The following is a 22,312-nucleotide window of genomic DNA, read 5'->3' as shown; positions in this document are numbered from 1 at the left end:
GCATTGGCTAACAAGTAGATGGCTTATGTTAAAATTCTAAATCATCAATTCCGATAAAATCTTTGATAATTATTTCACCAAAACCAAGTACAAAGTTATTGGTATTATTATGTCTGATAGTTATTATGGAACGACAGACCATTAGCATTGGAATTCTTTTTTTTTTTTTTTTTTTTTTTTGAGATGGAGTCTCACTCTGTTGCCCAGGCTGGAGTGCAGTGGCATGATCTCAGCTCACTGCAAGCTCCGCCTCCTGGGTTCATGCCATTCTCCTGCCTCAGCCTCCCGAATAGCTGGGACTACAGGCTTGCGCCACCTTGCCTGGCTAATTGTTTTTTTTTGTTTTTGTATTTTTAGTAGAGACGGGGTTTCATCGTGTTAGCCAGGATGGTCTCGATCTCCTGACCTTATGATCCACCTGCCTCAGCCTCCCAAAGTGCTGGGATTACAGGCGTGAGCCACTGCGCCCAGCCTGGAATTCATTTTATCTAACTCGCTATCTTATGAGGTCCTTTAACAATGGCCTTGGCCGAGCATGGTGGCTTATGCCTGTAATCCCAGGACTTTGAGAGGCCGGGGCAGGACGATCACTTGAGATCAGGAGTTTGAGACCAGCCTGGTCAACATGGTGAAACCCCACCTCCACTAAAAATAAAAAAATTAGCCAGGTGTGGTGGTAAATGCCTGTAATCCCAGCTACTGGAGAGGCTGAGGCAGGAGAATCCCTTGAACCCAGCAGGCGGAGGTTGCAGTGAGCCGAGATTGCGCCACTGCTCACTGCACTCCAGCCTGGGAGACAGAGACTGAGACTCTGTCTCAAAAAATAAAATAAAATAAAATAAAATAAATAAAAATAGTGGCCTTGAGAAATTGTCAAGCAATCTAAATTTTAACATCTTTAATGATGCAGATTTCACAACACAGACTATTCTATGTATCAACTTTTACTGAGCATTTTCTATAGTAATACATTTTATGCTTATGCGAGTCAGGTTTTTCCCCACGTTATCCAATTGGCTTTCAATCTGCTGCTAAGAATCACAAAGAATGAGTTGAATCCCTCATCTCTCTTCTGAGTTAAAGTATTCTAAGTATCTAAAGTGGCTGTCCTCTTCTCAACCTGTCTTCCTTAAGAGCACCAAACAATTTCCTGGATTCACACATTTTTAAGCACAAGAATCATCTGTGTATACCTCAAACAAGAAAAAAACATAGAAATTTAAAAATTATAATAATCTTTCAAAATTTTTCTTTTTGAATGAGAAGCATTCTCAGAATTTATGATGCAAGTTTGTGACACAGAGGTAATGGAACACATGATCACAGCACTTCATGCCACTCAGTCAAAGCAAGCTCTCAGAATCCTTCTCAAGAGACAGCTTCAGAAAGAAAAATAAGTCAACACATGTTATCCTAAAGATTACATCCGTGATTTAGCTCAGTCTCCTTATTTTGCAGCTGAGGAAACCATGCTCCAGGGAGGTTAAATATAGTTTCCTGGCAAACCTAGAACAAAATCTCAATTTATAAAATTCCTAGTCTTCCATATTCTGTAGAAAGTTGGAATTCACTTTAAAAATGAACTAGTCCAAATCCCCCATTTTAATGGCATTGATGAGGTCTTGAGAGGTTAAGTGATTAATCCCTGTGTCCTGCTTTTCACTCATCTTTCTATGACACTAAAAGACAGAGTAAAAGGTATCAAATTGGTCATGTTGCACATGGCATATCCCTTCAACAGCAGTGATAGCAAAGCAGATACAGGTTCCCTGTTGTTTTAAGAATATGGCCTAAGAATCTTATAGATAATCTAATACCTAAAGGCTATTGCTTTGGTAACTGAATGTCAAAAAGCAGAGGGAGGTGCATATATTCATACAATGTACAAAGAAATGTTCAGTACCATAGAGAAAAAATTTATGTCACCACTGGAGCTCTTGAGAATACTGTACAAAATCAAACAATATAATTACCATATGGAAGACATTCATTAAGATTATATAGGTTCATAATATATGAAGCACATTTGAAAATGGAAGTCTTGGGTAGGGTCAGCAAAAAGGGATGTGGCATAAAAAGTGTTCTCTGCCAGAAAGTTAATTAAATTTCCTAGTTCTGGAAAAGGCCATATATTCTGCATAGACACTCACTGAAAATCAGATGTGCAGGGCCTTGTAGAGTGTGCCATAATCTACTCATAAATACACTGCACCAAGGGATATTGACAGCAATTTGGCATTTGTAACAGTTCCCATAAATGAAGAATTTACTTTGCAATAAATTATGTTAGGGAAAGTGCAGATCTGACAGCTCTTGCTTTACACATCTTTTAATCTTATTTTGCCCTCCATGTAACAATATAATATATTGTTATATACGAGACCATATTATCAGTCAATCAAGTCAATTACTTGCAATGAAAAAATAATTTTTGTTTTGTTTTGTTTTGCTTGTCTTTTACTTCCACCGATGTTATTATCCACTTAAGGACATTGTATTTTGTAGTGTGAAATTTGTTAGAATGATGAATGGACTTCTTAGGCAAAGATTCACCTCAGGCACCCAACCCAAACTAAAATATGTATTAAATTACAAAGTAAAAAGTAAAGACTGAAAATCTTTCTTCAAATGCTATTTTTAAAACTAATTGTTTTACACATACTCGTGTTTATTTTATTTATATACTGCATCCTATACAAACCACACCTTTAACAAATTAATGTCAAAGCCATATGCAGCTTTAAACTGTACCTCTTTTTTTTTTTTCCTTGAAGGTGTTCAAATGAAATTGCTAGTTTCTTCAAGCTGACTAAATATAAGAACATAAACTATGGAAGCCCATGCTGAATTGCTTGTTTTAGGCAAGACCATTTTTCACCAAATGAGAAAATGAAAATAACCAGAATACTAAAAAGATTTGCAATCAAGTAACATAGAAAAATTAGAAAGACTGGGGCTATAAACCAAAAAAGAAAATAGAGAGACATTAGATATCTAGACATTATGACATAGTGTCTGTCTGAATTTAAGCCTAGAAATACTTTCATTTAAAAAAAATAGAAATTATTTTGTGCTTCCAAAAGGGAAAACTGGGATAATTGGATTCAAGTTACAGGAAGCTAGAAAAAGCTGGAAAGTTAAAGACATCCCAAAATAGGAGCAACCTCTAGACTTTGTGTCCCTGGAATTATTCAAATGGAGATAAGCAAGTCTTACAAATGGTGTTAACGGATGCATGCACAATCTAAGACGGGATTTGTTGACCATTAATCTCTATCCACTCTTAAAATTTCATGACTAATTCAGCAAACATTTATTCTACGCTTCAGGCACTCTACATAAAGAAAAACAGATATAAGGTGATACTTTTATGTGTAAAACTAACAGATTAATGTTATGAGTATCTTGGTAGAGAATGTGGTGGAGAGGGATATTTGGACTTGAATCCTAATTTCCCAGCAAGCCCTGTCTCAACTGTATTCTCTAGGCACAACTATTTTAGTTCTAAATGCATAGCTCCAAATTAATGCTTAAGCCCGTATCTTGCTCTCAAAAAAACTGTTGTCACAGAAAAAGTCCTAAAAACATACAGTGTACACAAATCAATGCATCTTAACTTACCCTTTTTCTTTCCAGTCATTTTACCTCAAAGGCTTTTCTAAGAATAAGGAAACACAAACTCATAAATAAACTTCTTTTTCTCTACCTGCATTGATTTTTTCCCTCCCAATTTTATTTCATATTCTTTTAACGTCCTTTCAGTGTCTGTGGTTTTTAATGACATGTTTCCTTCATTTTGTTACTCCTATTTAATTCACTTTTCCAAAATTGTTTTGCTTCTTTTTTCTCAAAGATTTTTTTTTTCTCCTTAATTTGGCCTCTTTTCCTATCTGCCTTTTTACTTATCCACTGTTTTCCTTTAGTGGTAAACTCATACAACTGTTTTCCTATTCAAGCATAGCCTCTTTATCTTCCTATAATCCCACATATAATTTTCATAATTTCCTTTCCTCAAATCTTTAAAAAAATTTGGTTAAATTTTCTTCTTTCTGTGTGAGTTATAAGTGTTTTTGTGCTTCCTTTCCTGCCATTAGATTTGATAAATGTTACAGGATTTGAATTATCAATTTCTTTTTCTGGGGATGAAATTATTTTATATTGATTCAGTTTGTAGTTACAGGTCCTAAATCTGCTGAAAAGTAATGAATTATTTCTTATAGAAAACATATTGAGTAATCTACGAAGCTAATAATGGCCAAGAGCAACAAGCTAAGTAGGGAATAAAAACAGAATAGAGAGAAGTATGGGTGAGGGGAAGGGCCCATGTTCAGGAGAAGAAGACAAAAGGCTGTTTTGTAAACATTCATTCATTTAATCAACATTTAGTGAGTAACAAATACTGTGGACATTGAAGAGCTCATAAAACATAAGGTGGAATCATTGCCCTCTAGTAACTCAAGAGGTGAGCATGAACGAAAGTACTGCTTTCCTGGGGAGAAATGAGGAGAAGCTGTATAAGGCATGTCCCACTTGAGTCAATCCTGAGTGATCTTGTCCCCCTCGACTTCGCCACCTCTCAGTTTCCTTACCTATTACATAAAATGAATAATAATTTCTAACTTATTGTTTCTTTGTGTGGATGAATCAAGAAAATGGAAGTGAAATTCATTAACATTGTGCCCATACACAATAAATCCTCAGTTCATGGTTGCTGTTATTATTTTTTGTATGTGAATTTTCCAAACAGCCACAAGTAAAGTGCCTTCCAGATGGAGAGACCTAACCGTGAGAAGACCTGTGGACAGGAAAGATTGCACCCTCTGGGAAAGATGCAGAGCACAGAGTGCAGTGTGCGCTTGAGGTTAAAACATAATATAAAGGCAAGGAATATGGGTAGAAGTGAGATCATTAAAGATACTCAATGATCAGAGCTTTATCTAATAGAAAGCCATACATTTCTAAAAGAAGATTAATGGTCCAGACTAACATCCATTCCCTTTTCAATTTCTCCGGTATTCCAATGCATTCAAATACAGTAGAAAAATGGAATATGATCTTTTAATGTTCGGTGAAAATGCATGTAAATTGAAATGGTTTGCTTTGTTTATGTACACAGACAAGTCTTAATTCTGCTACCGTTTTAAAGAATACTACAAATAATGCTGCTGTACACATACACACCCATAGACACACTGTTTTTCTAAGTCATCTGCCAAGAATGTTCCTAGCCCAAAGGTAGCATTTTAGTCATGTGTCTCAAAGAACCTGAGAGAGTCACAAGACTATAAGCAAAGCCTGATACATCAAAACAAGCCCCTGCAGGAGCTGGGAGGACTCGTTTCACTAGTGAAAAAAGAAGTCAAGAAGGCAGGCACTTCCTGGTGATGACTGAGTGTTCATGTTTTATAGGTTATGACTCTGCTGGAGTTTGAGCCCTGAGGGCCTAGCTCCTTTCAAAATATAGCACCCTGAATGAAGGATATCTTGGACTGAACAAACAGTCCCCTCTGTCTCCCTCAAATGCCACCAGCTGAGTTGACAAAAGAAAGTTGCAGAAAGTAATTAGCACGCATTCAGCTTTCACATCTGAATGGCATAGCTTTGTAGGGTATTTAGATTTATTCGAACTAGCTTATACCTAATTTTCTATAACCAGATGAGTATTATAATTATGTGCATAAAATTTTGTGCAATGCTTTTGAAGATGCAAATGCTATTAAATTTTGAAATAAAATTCACAGAAATATTCCTGTTTTATACTTTCAAAGATATGTTATGTAACAATTGTTTGTAGAACGTTGAAAGTGGCATATTCATACATACAAGTTCCATTTCTTTTATACATATTTTGTTGAGGAAACTGCATAGCCACTTTCCCTGAGAATAATATCATTAATTCTTCTAAACTCTATACATTTAGAAAAATCTACCACTGTGTAGGGATTTAGGTAATGCATAACACGGTGACATATATAAACTCAAGTTGAACAATTCTTCCATATGGAAGGCTCTGTGTAGTGAATGAATGCATCTTGTAAATGTAAGAGACAGACTATTAATGGAGAATGCAGAAGAGGGGCAGCTACACTGTTTCATGAGAACCACCATACCTGTTGATTAATGGAGAGGCCTTAACAGCACTCTTCTTCCATGCGTCTTGCCATGAGGAAAGGGGAGGAAGGGAAAGGTAGTGATGGCAGCAACACCTGGGGAAGGGAGATGGGGAAATATGTAAAGGGAAAATCAGCAGCCCCTACACAATGGTGTCCATCCACAGACCTCGCCAATAAAACAATTTCCAAAAACCCTGAGTTTGTTTGCTTTCTTTAAAAAAAGAATCTGTGTAAATTTAAAAGACAATCTAAACAAATTAGTATTTTGAAATGTGTTAATTTGAACAGTCCTTCAACTATGATTCTCCAAATCCAGGGACCCAGTTGGCTGCTACAAAACGAGCCACCATTTTATCCTCATTTTTTAACTAGGCAGGACCTTCACATATGAGCATAACTTTTTTTTACAACAGAAAAAAACTATAAGATGACCCTAATACCAAATAGATATGTATCTTCTTTCTAACATACAGTAGGATTGTCATCTCATTGTCTCTACCTAGCTGTTATATAACTGTCTCACAATGCACCTTCCTTTTCATGTCCTCCTAAGGATGTGTAATTTTGACATGAGAACAACTTCAACTTATTAACTTAATAAAAAAATTAATTTAACAGAATCCCTATATACAGGAGGAGGTCAAACTAATAAAAGTTTTTAAAATGTTCATGTTTTAATTATATTTTTATGGACATGGTTTAATCTGGACTATGTATACTTTCAAAGAGCATAAATACACAGAATTTTATAAAAATAAATTAAAATGTATACCAAACAGTTGATGGCCATAAATTATTTGAATTTTAATAAAGATTAGTTGTTTTAATAACCTATGCAATAATACCACTGCAAAACAAACACTGGTACAATTTTTTTCTCTTAGAATTTATTTTAAAAGAAATATTTAACTTTGTATGTTTATATTTAAATGCAAATCATATACAAAAATGTTTCTCTTAAACTGTTTATTTAGAAAAGCTTTTATACACAGTGAAGATAAACTTGCAAAAATAGATGTGTATTTTATGAAGAAAAGTAATGTAAAAAAATGAAATATAGGAGAGAATTAATTTTCCTGTGTGTGACTTCATACACAAATATGTTTCTTAGTGTAATAGATACAGAAGGGCTAGGACACTGATGAATATTTCTCTAAAGACAGGGCTATTCATGAATACATGTTTGCATTCTTGTTTCTAAAAGTGAATCTAACCTTTAATCCCAATGTTTGGGAAAGCAGCTATCACAAGGATCATTGGGGTTTGGAAAACAATAATTCTTTTCGTTTAGCCTTAATCCTGTTTAGACAGGGTGTCTCCAAATTTCCCAGTTTTCAACTCCTCTGGTCTGACACACTGCATATGATTAGCCATCGTATCTAGTTAAAATAACATGACCCACCTAATGCTTAGGCAATAGTATTATTCAGCCCTTCAGTTGAGAAATTTGGAAACTAATTGGTTGTCATAAGAGATTAATATCAAAGAATTCTGAAGGCATATGTAGCATCTAGGCCCTCTGATGTAAAAGAAACAACTCAAAGCAGCAAACTTAATTTTAAACTGATATTATTGAGCATATACTTTTTGCACCATTGCTTGGGATTCTATAAATTTCTATAATTTTGTATTTAACTTAAAACATTAATTGGTATTACACGTACTATTTTAAAGTTTGAATCCCCCTTCAAAGTTAAAACCTCTGTATTTCAGTAAAATAAAATTAAAAAATTAAACCTAATTTGTTGTACATTTAGATATTCCTCAGTGATTATTTTGGGATCAGAATTTTGTCTTTGGAAGAAGCAAACGTGAGAATCTTATAAGCCAAAAACCAAAAAGGAGGAGAATCCACATGCTCTCAATTTGTGGCCAGATCTTGCATCTAGCATGAAATTCAGCATTTTTTTTTTTTTTTTTTTTGCGTATGAGTTGCTAATATACTAAGACTTTATGTATAGAAAATTCTTCCTTTGGCTTTAAGAAGGAAAGATTATTATGGGATAATAAATTAGCTCTGCACTGGGAGAGATTAAAAGTAATGAAAAGTATACTTATGAGAAACTATAAAAAGTAAATATATACGCAGAAAACAGAAAAACACTGATAATTTATTAAGATGTAATAAGCAATATAAAATGATTTTATAAATAGCAGAGTTTATAAATAACCAAAACAACATAGAAGGATAACTCAAAAAAATAAAGCTGGAATCCTAAAGCGTCAAATAAACCAGGAATAGAAAGTTAAACACCGCATGTTCTCACTAACATGTAGAAGCTAAAAAAAGTTGGTATCATGGAAGTAAAAAGTAGAACAGAGGATACTAGAGGTTGGGAAGGGTAAGCAGAGGAGGGGATAGGAAAAAATTTGTTAAGGGATGCAAAATTATAGTTAGATAGGAGGAAAGAAATAGGTTCTAGTGTTCTCTACCACTGCAGAATGACTACAGATAGCACTATTATATTATATAGTTTCACATAGCTACCAGAAAGACACTGAATGTTCCCAACACAAAGAAATGATTAATGTTTGAGATGATGGACATATGCTAATTACTCTGATGTGATTACTGTATACTATATGCATTGAATCTTCGCTAGGTACACTATAAATTATTGTATGACAATTAAGAAATGAAATAAAAGACAAGAATTGATGGAGTAGAGAATTGCAATTTCTGGGTGAAGGAAATATAAATTTTATGTATTTGAAAGTTAGAAACCAGGATAATAAAAGCATCCCTCATCCCCATGAGGCATTTGGTAGGAATTTGGTATGGGCAACGATATGAGTTAGATTTTCACCTGGTAACAATAACAAAGGGAAAATGATCCCTATGATTTATAAAAATAGGTAGATAGAGAGACAGTTTGTGATTATTATTAAGTGCATTGACAATAAAAAGTTTGTAATAAGTTTGTTTTCCCAAAATGACAGGAATTATCTGTCACAACAATGAAACAATATGAATCGCATGGAAAACACTATCAGTCTGACCACTCTAGAGTCTGCTTCTTCTAGTTTCCATTCTTGGAAAAATGTATAATCATGGTAGAAGTACAGATATTAAGAGACTGATAACACAAGGCTGTGGGACTTAGTAAAATAAGCCCAGAGAGCATGTGCAACTGTAAGCAGAGAAGGCATTGGTTCATGTCCTCAAGGAATGAGTTCTTTAGCTGGGATAAAAGAATAAGGGGTAAGGCTGGGCGCAGTGGCTCACGCCTGTAATCCCAGCACTTTGGGAGGCCGAGGTGGGCAGATCACCTGAGGTCAGGAGTTCGAGAACAGTCTGGCTAACATGGCGAAACCCCGTCTCTACTAAAAGCACAAAAAATTATCCAAGCATGGTGGTGGGCGCCTGTAATCCCAGCTACTTGGGAGACTGAGGCAGGAGAGAAACGCTTGAACACAGGAGGTGGAGGCTGCAGTGAGCAAAGATCGCACCACTGCACTCCAGCCTGGGTAACAGAGCGGGACTCTGTCTCTCTCTCACACACACACACACACACACACACACACACAAAGAGATAAGGCGCTCAATACTGATGTAGTTGGGGATTAAAATCAAAGATATAAGAGGAGTAAATGTTATTCACAAGAGAGAGACTGCTTTTCACAGACTGGATAGGATGTGTATAAAAGAATGGCAGCAAAAAAGAGTTGCTGCAGAAAAGAAAAAAAAAAAGTTTATGGAAAGGGAAGTCAAAACATCCTAAGGCAGTGTGGTGGGAGGGAGGTGGGTGAGAGCTGGAGAGTCAGCGAAGTTTGTCCAAACAGGGTGGATCTTGTGGTGGAAAAAACAATAGATGTTGAGAAAAACAACAGAACACATCCTTGATAGGTAGGAGAGACTATTAAACATTAATATATAATATGTTAATATATTACAGGGAGTTTAGTTAGGCAGTGGGACCCCTGTTCTCTGCTTACGTCATTAAACATTTTTCAAAACCTGGTGTGTCTGGTGTAAGGATATATGAGAAGAGATTATTCTCCTGCTGCATAAATATTCCTGATAACACTATTGTTTTCCTTATCCTATCAGTAAGGTCTGTCCTAAAAGTAAATTCTCTCTTACAATTGGAAAAATCAGAGATTTTCATTCTGGGTCTGACTCTCAAACTTTCCCACAGTCTGTCATGGTTATACTCAGGGCTTCTGCGACCATAGATAGTCTAGCATATTCCTCAGGGGAGGCCATGCTTTAGGCGGAGACATTTCAGATTTTCTTGCTAGTAGTGGCTGAATAATCATCAAAAAGGGCATTTCAATAATCATAATGTCCATAATGTTATAGGCAGGGCTGGAGTGTGGAGAGGTCAGCTTGATTGTTTGCACTAACTTTGGCCCCATGGAATTAAGATCAGCCTTGGGTGGCGGCAGGATTGGCAACACGGAGAGAAGGAATCTGGAAACCTTTGCAAAGGAGGAATGTCACATGTTTTTACAGGAATCAGGAAACTGCAGATATGCTAGTGCCTGATCTCCTTTTAAAGTGAAGAACAAACAGCAGTTTCAAATTACAAAGTACATAATCATATAAACCCTGGGTGAGCTTATCAGTCAGGACATAAATGAGACCACATTAAAAAAAATAGAGAATATTCCTTTAAAAAAAAGTCATTGTGTAGGCATGACCTGAAGCATTTTTTGAAAATCAGTAAGAATTATAAATGAGTTAAAAGAATAGTTAATTATGAATTCTATATACAACTTATTTATTAGGCATTAATAGTGTTTCTAGTATTCCTGAGATTTAAATGAATAAGTTGCATAGCTTAACGGCAATAAAAATCAGCTGAGTAAAATTTTAAATTTTAAAAGTGTTTAAAATTACCAGCTTTAATAAGCAATGGTACAATGAAGAAATTCGTGAATAATATTTAAAAATTAGGTGTAAATCTAAGCTACTGAATTATATTATAATTGGATTTGAGATAATATACATGCATACACATATATGAAAAGTTGAAGTATGATGTATTAATAGTAGCATATAATGTTTAAAATGTCTTAAATCTAGAGTAAATACATAAAATATTATTTTATTTTTCCTTCTAACTGAAGATGCTCATTAATCTTATTTAATATTACATGCTTCTTTTTAAAAGTTAATTTTCATGACAATTAGAATGTTGCTTTCTATAACTGGAGCTGAGATACATTTTTCTTAGGTGACAACTTCATTAAAATTTCAAGATTTAGTAGCATTAAAAACATTGTAAAACACTATTGGCAAATGTATAATATTTTGCTTAATAGATTTCAAATTTCTATATTTCACAAGCCTGCTCCTTAAAAATCTCACAATGTATAACCACAATAGCATGACCCACTATGTCCTTTATAAAAGCTAATAACTTACCTGGATACCTAGTTAACTGTTGACTATTGTATTGAGTAATATTTGCTTACAATTTAATTTTAATTAATACATGATTTTACACAATGGAAATAATGAATATCCTAAGTTTCCTTTTATTCTAACTAATATATGTGCAATATGAGTTTTGCTCATTGTCTTCCTGACTTATAGTTGTTTGTTAGAATAAGTTTGTAAAATAACAGAAAACCTAAGTCCTCACTAGAACATTTATAGTCTCCTCCACTGGATTGGTTTATTAGTTTGATTATTCAGTTTTGTCAATCAAATATTTAATGGGTGCCAGAGGTTAGTTCAGTCAGTGGTCCTATGTGTTTGGTTTTCAAGTCTCCTTTACACTTTAAAAATTATAGAGGACCCTAAAGAGCTATTGCTTATGTGGGGTATATCTGTTGATATTCATCATATTCAACATTAAAATAAAAACACTTTTAAAATAATTAGTTATATATATGTTTGAAATTCATTATATGCTGACAAAAATAATATATTTTAATAGAAATTACCATATTAAAAAAAGTGAGAAGAATGACATTATTTGACACTTTTGCACATCTCTTGAATGATTATCTTACCAGAGGATATCTGGATTATCCTATCTGCTCTGAATTCAATCTGTTGCACTGACACAGAGCATGTAGCCTCACAAAAATTCTATTGTGCACTTATGAGAATGAGAGTTGAAAGAGTAAATGATATCCTAATATTATCAGGAAATGATTTTGAGTCCTGGAGTTTTGAGATTGCTTGGCTTTGAGAACTGCCAGCTTAAGCTCCTTCAATATTGAGTGGAATAAAAAAAATAATAATCCTGCCCTCACAGAGGCCACACTGGAGCAAGAGGAGTGATACATAAATTTTTAAGACCCTAATATGACATATGCTAGTACCAAGATGTGTTATGCAGAGCTATGGAAGAGGTGGTGAGCAACAGTTCCACAAAAGAGACCAAACTTGTAGTAAAGTTTAAAGCAGAGGTGTCCAATCTTTTGGCTTCCCTGGGCCACACTGGAAGAAAAATTGTCTTGGACCACACATAAAATACACTAACAGTAACGATAGCTGATGAGCTAAAAAAAAAAAAAAAAAAAAAAAAGCAAAAAAAAATCTCATTATGTTTTAAGAAAGTTTACAAATGTGTTTTGGACCACATTCAAAGTCATCCTGGGCCACGAGTTGGACAAGTTTGGTTTAAAGGAAGAGTTGGCCAGCAGTGAAGAGATGCAGGCGAAAGAGGTTAAGACCGCTCTGATGAAAGAAAGGCATGGCTAGATATAGCATGATGTAATGGGAAGAACATGGTTTTGTTTTGTTTTGACAGATTTTGTTCAAACTGCATTTCAGCCACTCACTGGCTGCATGACTTTAAGCAAGTCACTTAAATTCTGTAATCCTTAGTTTGCTCACTGGTGAAATAATAAAACCTACATAATAAAAATACAGTGAGAATTAAGTGAGATGAAATATGCAAAGTATTTTCACATGTGACAGTTAATTAGCACACCAGTAATATATTGATTTTGTTGCATATTTAAAGAGAGTGAATTGGTTATCATGCTGAAAGCTTAGGGTGCAGTGAGGTGGTGAAGAGAGGACTGAAGTTTATAACTGAAGCTATAAACAAGGGTGAAAAGGGCAGCAATGAAGCAGAATTGATATGGAGGTTCAAGATGAATGAAAGTGATTTAAAAATAGAAATATGATAATATCCAATAAACTACCGTGGAAACTCAGAGAATTATTTCTTATGTAGGTTTTTGCAAACCCATAGCAAATCTTGATTTCCACCCAGTGTCACCCTATGTTCTCTCAGGGAAAAAGGAAAAACAAACTGTAATTTTCAAAAAGTATTCCAGGATATTCATAAAAATAGAATGAAATGTGTAAAGAGTAGCATAGCTAGGAAAAAAAAAAAAAAAACACTTACTCAAGACAGACATTTAACCTACCTCTTCCATTGCTTAGGTAGGTTGTCTATACCTGAATCTTACAGCTGTCTTTGAAATTAATTTCAACAATATTTTAGTAATAAGTAAATTAATGAATGAATATGTAAATAAATACATACTTCAACATGTATCACCAATGTAGTAAGAATTCAAATTTGCAATTGTGATGTTCTTAACCTAGGTTACTCATAAAGTTTACTAATCAATACCAACTTATCTAGAAAATAATTTTTTTAAGGGCAAAGTACACAGAGAATGTTAGGACTTTTCTCCATGCTAGGAATGCACCATCATCATGCCATCTTTGATCTTCAAGTCCTTGAGGTCCTCAGATCCCTGAGGGATAGAACATTTAGAAAAACGATTTCTCAACTACAAAATAAAGATTTGCCATTGATATACCTTAGTTCTGCCAATTAGGACACTGAAGGTAAAAATTTATACCTCGTAGAGAAGCATGATTTTGAAATATAAAGCACACTTCATCAAGGCTCTATAAAGAATTTAGGATTTGCACACTGAATTTCTTTTTTATACAGTATGTTTTATACTAATCAATAATTTTGACTAATTTCTTTACTAACACAATTCAACGTAGATTAAGTTATAAGAAGAGCAAGCAAAAAAATAAATAAAATATTAAAGCATGGGTAATAATGGAAATTGTAAGTAGATCCTTGATTCAAATATTCATTTATTCATTAATTAATTCAAAAATTTATTGAGACTCTACTATATGCAAGACCCTGTCCTAGTTTAGCTGGATATATTACAGTAAACAAGAAAACATGGTCTCCAAACTCATGTCATCAAGTAGCATAAAGTCTAGTAAGGTAGGATATTAAATAAATAAATAAATACAGGCCTCCACCTCACCCAATGTGTTACAAATAATTCTATAAATTATTTTCAAAAGAATTTTGTTTTAAAAATTACATATCTTAAAACTTCAACCAAGCTCTTCATTTTATAACTTCTCACATCCTGACCTCGTAAATACTGAGAGTAAGGGTTCTATCCACCTAGACAGGTTTCTAACTCCACCTAGCACACATATCTAGAATTTACAAAGGACTGTCTGAATAGCTAAACTTAATATTAGATAGTAAATTTTACCTCATTTTTTGGTCTCATGTATATTTCCAGGTATGGGAGGGCAGGCTGTGGAGTAATCAACACAGAGTGAGAATTTCTATATTTCCACTTTAAACAGTGGAATAAAATAAAATACCCTTATTCAACCATTCACTACTAAAGCACAATTTGCTTATAGGTTCTTCTTTGAAATTTCTTGTTTTTACAACTTGTTACCTCCCTCCTCTTACTATCAACTACCATATTCTAACTTTGCCAAGTCAAACAACAGTTGTCAATTCTGAGTCAATTTAGCCACATAAATGTAATAATCTACTCAAAATTGGGAAACATTCTTTTGTCAAAAATGCTTCAGTCTTGAATAAGATTAGCGGAAGCTGTACAAAGCCATTTTGAGTTTACCCAAATGAAAATGAAAACAAAATGGATGATTTCCCTCGTAAAGTAGAAATAACACCATTTTGCACTGTTATGTATAATCCTAAACTTCAAGGAATGGTTATTCACAGACATGTAGAATGGAAGAAAAGTAAAACAGTCTGTTCACCCTATCTACTTGAAATACTTTGCACACTGTTCATAGTTAATGTATTTTAATTTATTTTTAAAATACAAGTTGTTCTTTGACAATAAAGCATCCCAGACACTTACTAAAATTTTTTTAAAATTATTTTCTGCTCACCAAATTCATGTACAACTAAAAAGATAAGCAGTATGCTCTAAGTTGGAATTCAGTTTATACATGAGAATACCCTTCCAAATACAATCACTTAAATCATATGAACTATCTGTTAACTTTAGGCAGTGCTATTCCCTCAACGCATATATCTCATTTCATTATGTACGTATATATTCCCAATGTTTTATTTCAAGCTGGAAAAAAATATGGTATACTCTTGAGAAATCTGACAGATGATAAAACTGCAGGAGTGAGGTACATGTGCACATGTTTTCACACTTCTGCAAAATTGCTGATTCCTTCTTATTTCAATCAGCTGCCTGAATTGGTTGACTATCATCAGACTTAATAAACAGCATAAGAGCCTGCTAATATATGTGAAGGACCTGTTCCTTCTCTCCCCCACCATCTATGCTCTTTTATGTCCCAGTTAAGTAATACATTTTCTGGTTGAAGGGAGGGTAAACTTGAGAATAAGCCATATGCCACAAGAATTTCATTGTAAAAACGATAGCTAAGTTTATTTTAAGAATACTGTATAAGAATAAACTAAATCTTTGTCTTAGTGTACTCTATACATAATGCACAAAGAATATTTTTGTACTATGCTAGTGTATTATTTTGGTTTGCAAAAATATAATTATATAAATATTAAGTGGCTATAACGTTGGGATTTTTCAAATATCAATGAACATATATCAATCAATGGAAGTTCATTATAAAAAGAATTCTAAAATTACCATTTTATAAAATTTAAATTTTACTGACCAAATACACTGAATTTGTCAATAGAATTTCAATCAAAATCAGTTCAGAAAGTGTGATAATTTTTTTTAAATTCAAGACAAAAAAAGCAATCTACTCTTTAAAATGGGACCAATGCTTTTTAAAACCTGATTCTTGGAAGACAAAGAAAGAGGCTAAACATATTTCAATATGTTAATGTACTTTCAGGCTATTGGTATAAAACGGAGGTTTTTTTTTTTTTTTTTTTTGGCTTACCACATCATTACTGTTCAATCTGGGGTAATCATTGAGCTCAGATTCAAGGCACGTGCTCATCAACTTTGACCTGTTTTTCCTCTAATGTGAATCCAGTTAAACTTCCTACCCTTAACTGACTCTTCCATTTCTTGCCAATGAAAGAAACAGGTAAAGAAATACATCAAAAACAGGCCCTGTACATGGAATGCTATCCTCTGTGGGAGGGCAGGTACTTCTATAATAAATGCTTATTTTAAGTTTTCCTACATCAAATTTAGACTTGTAAAGCCAGGCCATGCATGATTAGAAATGTCAAAGGCATAATTCTAGAGTGATTCCTGCTTTTGAGATCTCATAGCATAACAGCATTCAATTTTACTAGGCATTACAGGAATATTCTCCAATGTGTGTATTAAATTCCTTTATAGAGACAGTTGTGTTGGTACAAGCCATAAATTTGACAAATCATCAGATATATAACTTTCATTCTCACATTTACATTACTAAGTATTTTATGGAGCAATTTTCTTAGTCACGGCAGTGAGACTGTTCAATGATATAAATAAATAAATAAATACTATTTCAACGTAAAACCCTTAGCTCTAAAGGAAAGTAACTATGCTGGAGTCTCACAACAATACAATTCACTGTTAAAGAGAATTCAGTTATCAGTAGGGTCTATCTTGGATTGCATCCATGAAAGTTTATTACCAGTAGTATCAGAAGGACTTTATTATAGCAAGCAATACAGAAGCCAAGGACAGAATTATGGCTGGGTTCCAGTGCTGAGAGAAAGTGCAAGAAAAGCCTAATATACCACAATACTGAAATGGTTATTATAAATAACAGGCACATTTACATTGGATTATCATAAGTTTTCAACAGAAACTTAAAATACCAACTGTCAGCACCAGTCCCAGGGCATGGGGTTTCTTGTTGAGACCTGTTGTGCATTGGCAGTGGCAGGCCTAAGTGCTCCCAGGGATTTTCAGGCTTGCTTTAAAAAACAATATCCCTTATACGGAAAATTAAAGCTTTAGGTATAAAGGACATTTCGAAATGATGAAGTACTTGAGCAGTCCACTGAAATAGCCTTAAAGGAGTATTTTGAAATACTCCAAAATATATTTGTATATTTTTACCTCAGTATTACAAAAATATAAGGACACACTTCACTCTGGAGGGGAAAAAGGCAATTAGGCAATTAGGAAACTAAAATCTTAAGTTCACTTTACAGGGTTTCTCTGTCAGTATTTTACTTAAAAGATTATATTAAATTTCAAGTTGGCACGTTTAAGTAATAAAAGAAAATAACCCAAATTTTAAGGCACATATGTTACAAATTTTATACTGGCCATTTATTAAAGCTTACTGTATTATAAAAATATTACTTGATTTTACAATATAAAAATATCTCAATATACTAAGAGACTGTCAAGTTTGCAATGTATGAAACAATTGATTTTAATTTAATAGAACATTTCCAAAATAAAATCTTTCGGAAAGGATAATTTATTACTCAAATTATTTCCAAGAGGTGCCTCAAACCTGCTTGGCCTAGCCTATCAAGGCTGATGTGTGTGTGTGTGTGTGTGTGTGTGTGTTTTTCCCCAGTGAGCAGTGCCAGTTCTTCCTAAAGTTTGCTCATAAATTTCAGAATGAGTATCTAAAATATACAGTAACTGGGAAGTCAAATTCTCTACATGTTGATCCAGGAAATATTTGTCCTAAAATTTGTTTAGGAATGCATATCACGTACAAGTAGATAGTTCATGAAGTCCAATCAATAAGGAGACTAGCTAAATGAAGTGCAAAAACATTAAAATGAATCCTTTAGCTCTTGGGAATCAACGGCAGTAAACTTCGTTTAGAAAGAATGTGTGTCTGAGCAATAACGTGGAGCAATATTTCTCAAGCTGCTAAAATGAAAAGAGCTCAGAGGCATACATCTCTCCATGTAGCTATATTACATTTTTTGTTCTTTTTTTCCCCTATTGCTACAAGAGAATTGTCCTAACCACTTCAGAAATGACCTACCTTATTCCTAGGAAGGAAATGAAAGCCTTACCACTGATTGTAAAATGTATATGATAATTACAGAGGAGCAGAATTGGCAGATGAGGGCTGAAAGTTGCTTAATGACGAGGTCAATTATTAGCAAACTACACATGCCATCTTCTCAGTGGAAACAGATATTTTTACTTAATTCTACTTTGAAATATGCATCTTTTCTGCATGTGTGTTCCTACATAGATGACATGATTCCATATGTCAAATAAAAAATCCCATAATATCCTTATATTAGAATAGGAAATTTACAATATTTTAAATGCTAGCTCCAGTTGAGTCATTGATCCACTTTTGTAAGGCATATCCTCTCTTGACCATAAAAAGATTTAATGAGATATGCTTGAGAGCAAGGAAACTTGAAAATGTGTTAGTGTGCATAATATATATTCCCTTTTATTTCTGTCATGCTGGTAATTTCAAAATTATTTTCCATTTTATTTTAATTCGTTACTCTATCCAAGGAAGCTTCTAATTCTTAAGCAAGTTTGAGCAAGTTCAATAATTTAGATCAATTGGCAGGCATAATTAAAATAAATATTCCCTAGGGAGGCAGGAGGAAAGGTTGTGACTTGTGTTGCAGTTAAAAATATTTGTGACCAAGACTCAAAATAGCTAAGATATTTTCTAATTGAATCACATATTATAAAAATCTTATTATTTAAAATGGATTATCTAGCCGTTTTAAAAGCAGTGATATGGATGTGGAAATATTTTCCTATATTCAGCAGAGAGAAAAATTTGAAAGAAAAATCTGAGTTTACACATTTAGCTAAAGTTTTTTGCTTATTTTGAAATTTCCAACATTACTGAGAATATTAGAAGTATTAAATAAATTATTTAATATATTTTACTGCTTACTTTACTGAATGGTTTACATAATTAAAAAAGTTAACTACTTTGTTTCCACAATCTTTGGGAGTCATGGGACCAACTCCAGAATCAGGCTCTTAATGCAATATTTTCTTATGCCTCCTCCCATTGAGTTAAGCATCTTCCATATCTTGGTAGAAGGATACAATGCAGTTGTGTGTGTGTCTGTGTGTGTGTGTGTTCTGAATGAACTGCCAATGAATTACAGTCAAAAGCGATATAACTATCAAGTTTAACCATAAATAAAGCATCTGGTATTGATTCTTCTTACCTTATTTTGGGTATATTTCTTTAATTGGCTCATGATACTGAGTTATTATTCTATTATTCTGAAACAAACAAGCAAATAAAAACACCTCCCACCAAAATCTATTAGTCTCTTCCTAATTTTTGTGAAGTGAATATTTGACCACCTGAGTTATAATCCCAGGTACCAACATCAAAGCTACAATTTACAGTGGTTCTTGATGATAACATAAATATTGCTTTATGCAAAAAACAAAAAAAATGCATTGTGGTTTATAATACACAGATAGAAAGAGAAATTACCTGAAAGACAGGCAGAGCAAAGTTTATTGCCTGCCTTAGACAATGAGACAACAAAAGGCTAAGGGATTTGCTTAAAACTACGCAATAAATCAGTGCTTCTATTAAGTGTAAAATAAAAACTAAATGTTTTTCTACTTAAATTAGTTTTTAAAATATAAATAATTATAATGGCTACAACAGGTTTTCATAAGCTTTGAATGCAATAACTCAAATATAGCCCTTTGGAGTTAATAGCGGCAAATAATAAATAATAAAAGCTACCATGTATTAAACACTAAGAGTTTTCAGGTATTAACTACAGCTTTCCATACCTTCTTCTCACTTTCAGCATCTGTAAAATGTCGACATTACCTTGCTTTGAGTGATACTGTAAAGCAAATGATTACGTAGAACCCTCGGGTAGACACCAATTACTATAAAATAATTAATTTACTAATTCAATTATTCCTTGCTCTATTTATCTTTTCTTTTTGTATGTTTAATAAGGATACTATTTCATCATTCTAGTAAATATTTTTGATGGAAAGGTTATCCACTTTATGTTGTTCTTTTTTAGTGCTTCTTTCATTTTATGTGTATTTACAAGAGGGAGTGAATGCCAATACAATTATAATTTATTTACCTCTGACACTGGGATGACGTGGTGCCTTTAGATTACTTCATGAAGCCTTTTGTGCTCAAATTGTATTGTAATTGGGGTGTTTTGCACTGTGCTCAGAAAATTATCTCAAATATCCCACAAAAGTTGATTTCTACATTTATAAATTTATTTGGCATAATTAGCAGTTTAAATGGAGATGTGAATAAGGGCTATGAATTGGTGCCTAATTGGCAGATTCTATCCACACTCTGTGATCAGTGATAATCTTTACAAGGTTTTGCTCACTGCTCTGAATATTTGACGGTTGTCTGTAATCTCAGCCTTTTTGGAGCTATTCTGCCACTGCTCACTGAATGATCTTTAGTAATTACTTGATGAATATCTCTGCAAGTTACTGGTTTCTGTCATTTATTATTCCTTAACAATAAATCCAGGAAAATATATGCAGGTTTCTTAAAGACAGAGCCATTTAGCCTGTAGAAAATAGATGTGATACTATTAATGTTTTCTTTTTCTATAGTTTCATGGAATTATATTTGTTATAAATACTGGAACTTGCTCGTGATAGTTAGAGACCCATGTACTCTTAGTCTAGAGTATTGGAAACCAATGGTGAATTCAAAAGGGGCCAAGAAACGACTTACCTTTACAGCTAAATATAAGTGAGGACAGTAAACATTTCTGGAGGTAAGAAAGTAATCATGCATTTAATAAATATTATGAACATTGCAAGTCTGATTTAATGTGGAAAAAGACTGTTGTAGAACTAGTTATCAGCAATTTTAAGGTATCTATAAATAACTAAATATAGTAAAGTAATACTTCAGCATTCAATACTTCTATAAATAACTAAATATAGTAAAGTAATACTTCACTAAATATGGTAAAGTAATACTTCATCATTCAATACTTCTATAAATAACTAAATATAGTAAAGTAATACTTCACTAAATATGGTAAAGTAATACTTCAGCAATACTTCAGTAATAATGTATCCATAAATAACTGAATATAGTAAAGTAATACTTCAGTAATACTTTAGCATACTTTTATTAATGCTAACTTCCAAAAATATATATGTCCAACTGCACATAACCCTTTGAGGAAGATAGGGCAGTTATTATCATAATTATTATTCCCATTGTGTAAGTGAAGGAGATATTACATGAATTGACCCAGGTTCTCTTTCTGGAAATGTGATGGAGCTTGAACTAGAACCCAAGATATCTGGCTCCAATTCTTTGCAAATGTACATGTTATATGACACATTACAACACAGCAGAATTGTTATATTTAAGAAGGACTTTTTAAAACTGAAAATATTAAATAGACTCTTCCAGAAGGTATCCCAAAGGAAAAGAGAAACTTGATAGTCAAAAATGACTCAAATATAATGACTTTTGGTAGAGAAACTGAATTATTTAATCTCCAAAAGGTCACAGATAAGGTATTATAAAGAAGAAATTGTGCATGAGATGGTGAGTTTAGGAAAGGCAAAGGAATAGATTATTAGAATGGAGAAATAAAGAAAATATGAAGCCCGAGAGTCAATTTGTGGAAGAGTCCTGTAATTCTCCTTCAAAAATGAAATGACAGAGGAACTGAGAATTTTCATTAAGGTAAAGAAGAGTAATAATGTATGTTCTCTGCTATTTTCAAAAAACTTCAGAAAAAGTTTAAGAAGCTAAATAATCAAGTCAGAAGTCCTGTACTTTGTGTTCTAAAATGAAATGTGGTTACTTAAAAAACACACACACAGGGATCTCTAAACCCATGAGCAATTGATAGAACTAATTTAATAGCTACTTGATCCTGGGGACATAGATAATACTCAGACGTGGGCAGCGAAAGAAAAAGCATACTGGCTGGATTTCACAAAAGAGGATGAAAACAGTTTGGGGCTGAAATAGCCAAGAATTAGATTTTAGATCTTCATTATTCTGGGAGAAAGAGATGGACCAATGTTGTCCAGGAAACTAGAAATGCCTCTCAAAATTGAATTCTCAAAGAGCT

The 22,312-nt window shown here is 33.5% G+C and overlaps 1 protein-coding gene across 4 annotated transcripts in view; it reads right to left on the bottom strand.

Annotated features, from left to right (window-relative positions):
- The window catches only part of PCDH7 (protocadherin 7), a 423,894-nt gene that overhangs the window by 190,632 nt on the left and 210,950 nt on the right, over window positions 1-22,312 (bottom strand). For 2 of the 4 annotated variants that reach the window (XM_054485437.2, XM_063663592.1), the window contains exon 3: window positions 6,111-6,206. The exons of the other annotated variants lie outside the window; for them this stretch is intronic. In XM_054485437.2, coding sequence (XP_054341412.1) covers window positions 6,118-6,206 — 89 coding nt within the window. In that variant the 3' untranslated portion in view covers window positions 6,111-6,117. The remainder of the gene's footprint in view (window positions 1-6,110; window positions 6,207-22,312) is intronic. 4 annotated transcript variants of the gene reach the window in all.

This window comes from Pongo pygmaeus, chromosome 3 (genome assembly GCF_028885625.2).
Source record: "Pongo pygmaeus isolate AG05252 chromosome 3, NHGRI_mPonPyg2-v2.0_pri, whole genome shotgun sequence".
In the NCBI taxonomy this organism is placed as follows: domain Eukaryota; kingdom Metazoa; phylum Chordata; class Mammalia; order Primates; family Hominidae; genus Pongo; species Pongo pygmaeus.
This window is presented reverse-complemented; position numbering and strand designations above follow the sequence as displayed.